Source organism: Ursus maritimus, unplaced genomic scaffold (assembly GCF_017311325.1).
Source record: "Ursus maritimus isolate PB19 unplaced genomic scaffold, ASM1731132v1 scaffold_2, whole genome shotgun sequence".
NCBI classification, from domain to species: domain Eukaryota; kingdom Metazoa; phylum Chordata; class Mammalia; order Carnivora; family Ursidae; genus Ursus; species Ursus maritimus.
In genome coordinates this window covers 662,442-670,890 of record NW_024424452.1, presented here as the reverse complement: position 1 = coordinate 670,890, position 8,449 = coordinate 662,442, and the positions used below count along the sequence as shown (strand labels likewise).

General features: G+C 62.9%; 1 protein-coding gene across 7 annotated transcripts in view; it reads left to right on the top strand.

Moving 5' to 3' along the window:
* Window positions 1-8,449, top strand: part of ADAP1 (ArfGAP with dual PH domains 1) — a 57,257-nt gene that overhangs the window by 26,621 nt on the left and 22,187 nt on the right. For 5 of the 7 annotated variants that reach the window (XM_040634641.1, XM_040634642.1, XM_040634639.1 and 2 more), the window contains exon 3: window positions 5,317-5,408. In XM_040634641.1, the coding sequence (XP_040490575.1) occupies window positions 5,317-5,408 (92 nt within the window). Of the gene's footprint in view, window positions 1-876; window positions 1,031-5,316; window positions 5,409-8,449 lie in introns of those variants that run through there. The other 2 variants (XM_040634646.1, XM_040634647.1) reach the window with 2 other exon arrangements.

Here is an 8,449-nt window from a genome sequence, read left to right as displayed (position 1 = left end):
ACACCTGCCCGCTTGCTAGCTCACACTTCACGCCCACACCTGCCCGCTCGCTCGCTCACACTTCACACCTGCCCACTTGCTCACACACACGTGCACACCCACACCTGCCCACTCCATATCCACGTGCCCTGAAAACACGCTCCTAGCACGTGCTGTGGGCCTGTGGTCTGGCCTTTGGTATCTGGGGAGAGACTATGGGCCTCCTGGCCTCTGGGTTTAAACCACCTGGTGCGGAGAAGCTCTCCTTACAAGTGGAAGGTGCTTCGGAGACCGGCCGTCCCTTCCGTGCACGCGCTCGGAGTCCCTCCCTCGGCCCGGCCCCCACACTCGGTTACGAGGGTGAGGTGTGCGGAACATGAGGATCGATACTGGGGCCGCTCCCAGTGCCCAGTTTGTCAAGCACCACATTCCACCGCTGGCCATGGTTCAATATGAAAAGCTGCAAATGTGCAGAAAAGTGGGCGCTTCCACCTGGACTGTACCCCGAGTTGGGTGACGCGGCCGTCAGCACTCTGCACGTTGCTGTGTCCACACGCACACACACACGTGTTCCCGTTGCGCTCTGCGGGTGAGCAAGACGTGAAGGCGTGTCTGAGCGCGTGGCCGAGGCTGTCACGCCTGCCACGCGTGGTGCCAGTCGCGCGTCATCGTGTAGCGCGTCTCCCACAGCCACAGGTTGTCCACCTGGGTGTGCGCGGAGCGGCTGGGACGTCGGGGGTGGGGCTGCTCACCTGTGGCGGGCGGGAGGGACCTCGCGTGGGACACGAGCCCGTGAGCTTCGGGGATCTCCTTGCCAGCCTCCCTTTGCACGGGTGGGGAGACTGAGGCCAGAGAGAGTCCCGGCGGGGTCCCATTCCCTGGGGCAGAGCCTCCCTGAGCATCTGGCCTTTGCCTTCCAGATCCCGACTGGGCTTCCTACACCCTGGGGGTGTTCATCTGTCTGAGCTGCTCCGGAATCCACCGGAACATCCCCCAGGTCAGCAAGGTGAAGTCTGTCCGTCTGGATGCCTGGGAGGAGGCTCAAGTGGAGGTATGGGCCTGCGAGCGGATGGAGGTGGCGGTGGGTGGGGAGGAGACCCTGAGTCCTGCTGCTCCCTGGGTGCCCTTGGCCTGGCCTCCCAGGTCAGACACCCCGGGGGTGCCTTTACCCCTGGTGCCTGACTGGGGCCAATGCTGCGGGGGGGAGGAGGGGTGAGAGGTAGAGGGGGGAGGATTGGGGTGAGGTGGTGGGGGGAGTGCAGGGGGATGGGGAAGGGGTGAGGGGAAGGGAGTGAGTGCAGAAGGTGGGGGGAGGGGAGGGGAGTAGAGGGTGAATGTGGGGAGAAGGACGGGAGGGATGGGGGATGGGATCGGGATGGGGACGGGGTGTGAGGGGAATGTGTGGGGAGTGAGAGCAGAGGGTGGGTGGGAGTGAGGGACGGGGAGGGGGGCCGGGCGGGGTGAGATGTATCCTGTGCCCTTGGCCCCCAGGTCGCCTGTCCACAGTGCACCACTCAGCAGCTCTCGGTGGGTTCACAGGCCACTGTCACCAAGGTCACTTGTAGGACATTTCGCCCCCGACAAGGAAACCTGTGCCCCTAGCCGTCCCGTACACGGGCCGGAGTGACCCTCATCTGGTCCGCATGCCCACAGATATGCCCGCTGAGGGCATTTCTGTGGAAGGGATCGGGCACTGAGGGTTACCCGGCGCCTCCTGTGGGGACCCCTGATTATTGAACCAGGCGCCTAGAGGGACAGTGACCGCCAGGCAGGTGCACTGTGGCCCTGCAGGACCAGGGGCAGCTCCAGGAAGCCCGTCCCTGCACGTGGCAGTGCAGGGTCCAAGGCCACGGGGTCCAAGGCCACGTGACTGCAATTTCCTGCCCAGAGGCTTCTGTGCCTCCACCCCACACACACCTCCCCCGCCGTGTGAGAGCCTTCGCCTCATCCCTGCACACCGGCCCCCGTGTTCTTCCTGTACGGGTCCTCGCGGGGTCGTCGTGTGGCATTTCTGTGTCTTGGAAGACACTGAGCATCTGTGACACGGTTTAGAGGCTCCTGTGCTTTCTCGTCTGTGGCTTTCCCCGCGCCCTTGGCCCCTCGCTGGCGCGGAGCTGGCTGTTTCGCTTTCTCGTGTTCTTCTATATTTGGGGACTTGACCCTTCCAGGTGGTAGCAGGAGACGGTTTTTCTGGGTTGTCTTTTGACTTTGCTCGTGGTGGGTTCTGCAGTGGAGACTCGTTTACTTTGTTGTAGTCAAAGTCACCAGTCCGCTGCGGTTGTCGGGGCTCTAGGGGATCTCGATGGGCCCGCGCTGCCCCGGGCCGGGTTGACTCATCGCGGTGTCACTGAGGGAGAATTCGCACGCCATGCAGATGGCCGCCCGAGGCTTTACTACACGGCGCGGCTGGACAGCCGTCCCCACCGCCTGGTCTTGGAGTATTTTCCCCAAACGAGCCCCTCAGCAGCCCCTTCCCCCACAACCCCGCCCAGCCCCCGCTGGGAGCAGGAAGGGGTGCTTTCCGTCCCGATGGATGTGCGTCTTCCAGAAGGGTGCGGTCACTGCCCCCGCGGCCTCTGTGACCCCCCTCCCCGTGGAGCAGCACGTGTCCGGGCTTCGCCCATGTGGTGGCAGGTGTCCCGGCCACACGCACCTCTCCCGCGGAGTAATTCCTGCTGTGTGGACGGCCCACATTCGGCTGACACCCCCCCACCATCGGTGGACGCGTGGGCCGTCTCTCTGTTCCGCTGTCCTGAGTACTGCCGCGGGGAACCGTCCTGGGCGAGCTCGAGCATGGGCAGAAGCGGCCTTTCTCCGCATGCGGTCGCGGGGCTGGGTCTGAGTTCAGCCCTCGGGGACCAGCCGGGCCGCCCCCAGCAGGGCCCCGAGCCCCCTGGCGATGCGGGTCGGTCCCGCCAGCCCTTCCCATGGCCAGCCTCCGATTCCGGCCTCCCTCACAGGTGCAGGGTACGCTCTGGCGCTGGGTTGGACTCAGTTTCCCCCGTGACTGGCTGGTGACCATCCTTTCCTGTGCTTGTTGGCCGTGTGTCTGTGTTCTTTGGAGAGATGTCCGTTCAGATCCTTCGCCAGTTTCAAAAGCGGCTTGTCTTTTACTCACGAGCTAGAAGCGTGTCCCGGGTCCCTCATCAGATACGGTGTTTGCAGATAGTTTTCTCCTTCTGCGGCTTCTCTTTAACTTCCTTTTTAAATGACCTGTTGGCCGTGCTGAAGGAGCAACAGGTGCGTGTTTTCTAGGACCAAGGTGAAAGTCTCTCACACCCGCCATTTTACGGTGACCGCCCAGTGGCGTTCATCGCATTCCCGGGGTTGGGCGGCCACCGCCTGCCTGCGGTTCCGGTATTCCCACCACCTCGGGGCCGGTGCCCAGCCCCGCGCCCCGCGGCCGCCCGCCTGCGTCCTGCCCCTGGACATCCACTCCTGCCGGCCCCTTGGCGCGACGACAGCCGCGCGCCACGGCGTTCGCTGTCGGCTCCTGTCCCGTAGCCTGATGTTTGCACACCCTCGACGGCTCCTTTGAAGCACAGAAGTTGTTTTTTTTTTTTTAATGATTTTTTATTATGTTAGTCACCATACAGTACATCCCCGGTTTCCGATGTAAGGCTCGATGATTCATTAGTTGCGTATAACACCCAAGCACAGAAGTTTTTGCCTCTGACGAAGTTCCATTTTTCTTTCTTTTGTTGTTTGTGCTTTTGGGATCACATCTAAGAAACCATTTCTGAATCCAAAGTCACAAAGATTTCCTCCCTTGTTTTGCTAAAATCATTTTAAAACTTATACCATGGTTTTTTCTCTGCTGCTTTTACTGTTTAATTTTGGAACTCACATCTTTAATTCAGTTGGAGCTGATTTGACGGAGAAGTTGTGTCCCACTGCACGGTTTCTTTGCTGGTCTCCCAGTTTCCTGACCCCACCGGTGGTCCGCTAGCGAGCGTCCTGCCATTGATCTGATTAAATCCAGTGTCAAGTATCAGATCTTACCGGAGCCGTTTCTGGACCTTTTATTGGTTGCATTGGTTTGGCTCTCTGGTCAGTAACAGGTTTTAATATCTGGTAGGAAGAGTCTTTGCAGAATTTTCTAGAACATTTTTGCTTGTTGATTTTTAAATCAACTTTAGCATCATTGCTAGCTTTAAAAAATTCTATTTTTGGGGCGCCTGGGTGGCACAGCGGTTAAGTGTCTGCCTTCAGCTCAGGGCGTGATCCCAGAGTCCTGGGATCGAGCCCCACATCAGGCTCCGACGCTGGGAGCCTGCTTCTTCCTCTCCCACTCCCCCTGCTTGTGTTCCCTCTCTCGCTGGCTGTCTCTATCTCTGTCGAATAAATAAATAAAATCTTTAAAAAAAAATTCTATTTTTTTTAACAACTTCAAAAACGACACAGACCAGCATCAGGAGGCAGCGTGTGTCCACCCTTCCGCGCGCACGTCTCTGTGTGAGGTTTCGTGAGCAACACTGTGAGGTGCGGACGTCCTGTCTTTGTGGAGACTTTGAGCGTTTCTCATGAGGCTGGCTCTTCAGTATTTTGCCAAGTTCTTGATTGAAGTTTTAGAAAAGCAACTGATTTTGGAATTCTAATTTGGTACCAGCCTTTTGCTGAAGTGTCTTATTGTTGGTGATTTTTTCCAGTTGACCCACTTGGGTTGGCCATGGTCACGACCTAATGGTCCTCAAAGCTCGATGCCTTTAGAAGAAAGGCTTTCTCTCGGTGGCGGGGTTGGGGGGGAATCAGAAAGGAGGCAGGATTGGAGCAGAAGGGATCCCCTCTGCTCTCCTTGCCCTTGAGGCCGCTGTGTGGTCAGGCCCCACTGGTCCCCTCCCCATTCCCCACACCCTGCACCAGCCTGCCGGGGGCATCTCCCCCGGCACACCTGGCACTGCCCCAGGGCCTTTGCACCTGCGGCTCCCCCACTGCCTGTGTGGTACCTGCTTCAGGTTCCTGACTGCTGCCGTCCGTCAGCCTCGGGGGGAACACAGACCTTGCTTCCCCGGGGCAGTCTCCGTCTCGGGTCGCCACTGTGCCCAGTACTCGAGGGCTGCCTGCTGGGTGTGGGTCAGATGAGGGGAGAGCAGGCCTTGCGTGAGGCAGGGACGGGGTGGCTTGGGCAGAGGGGGCAGCTCTGCATCCCCGGGGGACGTGAGCAGGGCCTGGCCCACCGGCTCCAGGGCCCCCGGCAGAACTGGAGGGCCTGTCCCTGTGGCCGTTGCAGACTGCTCTCTCTGGGACAGGAGGGGCTGGGGTCGCCAGAGCTGTGGGGTCGCCAGCCCCTGCGCTAGGCCTCGGCCTGGCAGCACTGACCCCATTCTCCCTCTGCAGTTCATGGCCTCCCACGGAAACGACGCTGCGAGGGACACGTACGAGTCCAAAGTGCCTCCGTTCTACTACCGGCCCACGTTTTCCGACTGTCAGTAAGTCACAGGGGGCTTCTGTCCAGGGCTGGTGTCGGGAGGACCCACCGGGCGGGGCAGTAGCTGCCACCCGAGAGCTGGGGGAGGATGGCCTGGTCCCCAGAGCCTGGCAGTGGGGTGGTGGCCAGTGGCCGGTGGCTGGAGGGAGGGCAGTGGGGCCCTCGCTGTGGGTCTCCAGGGCCTCGCGTGCCCGTGGGTGGTCAGAGGAGCTCAGGGCAGCGTCCACCCGGGTCTAGGCCCCCCGTCTCCCAGCACTTTAGACCTCCCTGAATCCCCTCCCTCCCTGGGCATCGCCTCCCAGGATGCCTCGTCCCTCTGCACCCCCAGCACAGGACTGGCCCCTTGGGTGTCACCCAGACCCCCCAACTGGCCTGCCTCTGCTGGCCGGTGTCCACGGTGGCTCAGCCATGGCCTGGAAACGAATGGCCCTCTTCTGACAGGGTGCTCCCAGGGCCCAAGGGGTGGAGTGAGTGGCACAGACCCCAGCAGGCCAGAACCCAGGATGTGGGCTCACTGCTGGGAATTCCCAAGCCCGATGGGGCAGGTGGGAGGCCTGCTTCCGGCCACCTGCCTGGGAGCAGACTTCCCTTTCTTGGAAAGGAGGGTGAGGACCTGGCCCACCTACCTCCCGGGCCGGGGAGAGGCTGCGGATAGCCGCAGGGTCTCCGGGGACAGGACGCCCTGCCAGGGCCCCACCCCGGTGCAGGTACCGGGTCACATCCTGAGACGTGCCCCACCCCCGTCCACTTCTGGGCTCGGGGAAATCTGGAGCCCGAAGCCCTTCCTGGCCACCTCGGGATGCATCAGTGAGGCTGGGTGGCTATTTCTGAGACGTGATTTTATCGCCTCGGCTGCAGGCAGCTCTGCGGTGTGCTGATCTGTGTGTGTGCCCCGTATCTCCCTTCGGAGTGGATGACAGGGGCAGCCTGGCCCACGGACCGTGTCCTGGCCAGGCCATGTCCTGGTCCCTGTGACATGCTCGCAGAGACCACCCCTACCCCGTGCAGGGGCTGTGTGGTCAGGGCCTGTCCGGGTGACTGGGCAGCCCGGGAGGGAGCAAGTGGACGCTGGGCAGGACTCGCCTTCCAGAAGCCTCTGCCAGGTGAAGGTTTGTGGGAGCCGAGCCTGCCACCATCCCCACGCTCAGTAGGTGCTCAGGTCCGCCCAGGCCAAGTCCCCGAGGTCCAGGAGGGTGCAGATGCCTGCAGGGGTGGGGCCTGAGCCCCTCGCGGGGAGCTCTGAGCCGGCAGCCGCAAGGCCAGTGCGGTGTGCTGGCTGACACTCCGAGCTCACTGTGGAGTGCCATGCATAGTGGGAAGCGTGGGTTGAATCCCTTTGTAAACTGTAGGGTGCAGCTCTCCCCCCCCACGACAGGTACTTTTGGAGCAGGGGGCTGCCGCAGCCTCCAGGGAGCCCCCCAGGGTGTCCTGCGGATGGAACCAGGGGAAGTGTGGCCCCTCCCCGGCCTCCCGTCTGGGGCTCAGAACCCACAGGCGAGCCCAGAAGGCCTGGGGACAAGGTCATGTTCGTGTCAGGCAGTGACTCGGCGGAGACCTGGGCCCCCTTCCTGTGCCGCCCCGCTGCCCTCGGGTTCAGTCCTGCCATCGTGGGAAGAAAGTCAGCAGGGCTTCTCTCGATTTTGCTTCTGCTGCAAGCCAGCCCCCCACTTCCCTCCCAGGGGCCCCGGGGGAGGCCGCAGCCCCAAGGCACCCCCAAGCCCTCGGCGGGCAGGGTTCCCGGCAGGACGGGGCTCTGTGCTGGCTTACGGGGGGTGAATCCCCAGCTGGGTCGGCTCACACAGCGGAAACCCACCGTCTCACCTCCTGGAGGCTGACGGTCCGGGTGTGCGGGGCACGTCCCCTGAGGCCCCCGGGCTTGGACACAACCGTCCTGTGTGTGTCCAGACCCCCTTTCTGGGGGCACCCCCACTCCAGCCTGACGCTTTGTAGCGTGTTAATCCACAGCCATCATCCGTCCAGATGGGGGCCCATCTGCAAGGTGCTGGGGTCAGGCCTCTAGCGTAGTTTTGGGAGTGGTGGACGCAATTCAAGCCGTAACTCAGCAGTCAGGCAGAGAAAATGCTAGGCGGTCTGGGTTTGCTCTGGGGAGTTGAGAGGGCACGGGCGCGTGGGGATGGCGGCCGTGTGGGCTGTGGGCTCACCCCCGTGGGGAGAGTGTATCCTCCGTTTCCCCGCAGTACAGAGGACGGGAAAGACACTGCCTGGGGGAGCTGCCCACGTTGTGGAAGGGGACAGTGAGGCGCAAGGGCCGTCACCTCCCCAGGAGGGAAAGCCCAGGCCTGGACCTTGGGCAGAGAGTCCTGAAGTGTGGGACCCAGAGGCTGCCCGAACCAGGGGGTGGGAGGGCGGCTGGGAGTGGCGGGCAGACACGGCCGCCAGGGCAGGCCGAGGAGCCAGCAGACGGCCACGCTCCTGTGGGGGGGAAGGAAGGGGTCCGCCGCCTCCTGGCGCTGGAGGCGCCCCTGATGGGCTGTGGGAATGTGGGAAGCAGGCCCTGGGGGTCAGAGTGGGGCAACTCCAGGGCTGGGGGAGCTGCTAGACGCAGGGGCGGTGGTCACCCCACTCACCTGGCCACCCCCTGCCCTCCCAGCTCCAGGAAGCCCGTCCAGCACACGTCCAGGCTCCACATCTGCTCCGGGTTGAGGGGCCCACAGTGACCCCGCGGGCCCTGGCACTGGCGGGGAAGCAGTGACGCCTGTCTCCCCTAAGCTCCCGAGGGCGGGTGTTAGGTTTCAACAGCAGAGTCTCCTGGGGGTGTGGGCCTGCCTCCTCACGAGGCTTGGAGGAGAGTGGGAACCCCCTTTGCTGCTGGTTTTCCCTGGCGGGGGAAGCTGGGCGGGATGGCCTCAGGAGGGCAGGGCCCCATGCTACGGCACCCTGGCCGCATCGGGGCCCCTGGTGGCCGAGTGGTTCAGACCGGTCTGCCAAGCAGGGTGGGGCCTGGCGCCTGCTCCCGGGCTTCCTTCTCCTCCTGCTGCCGCTGGGAGCCTCTGCGCCAGGCCCGGGGGGGGGGGGGGGGGG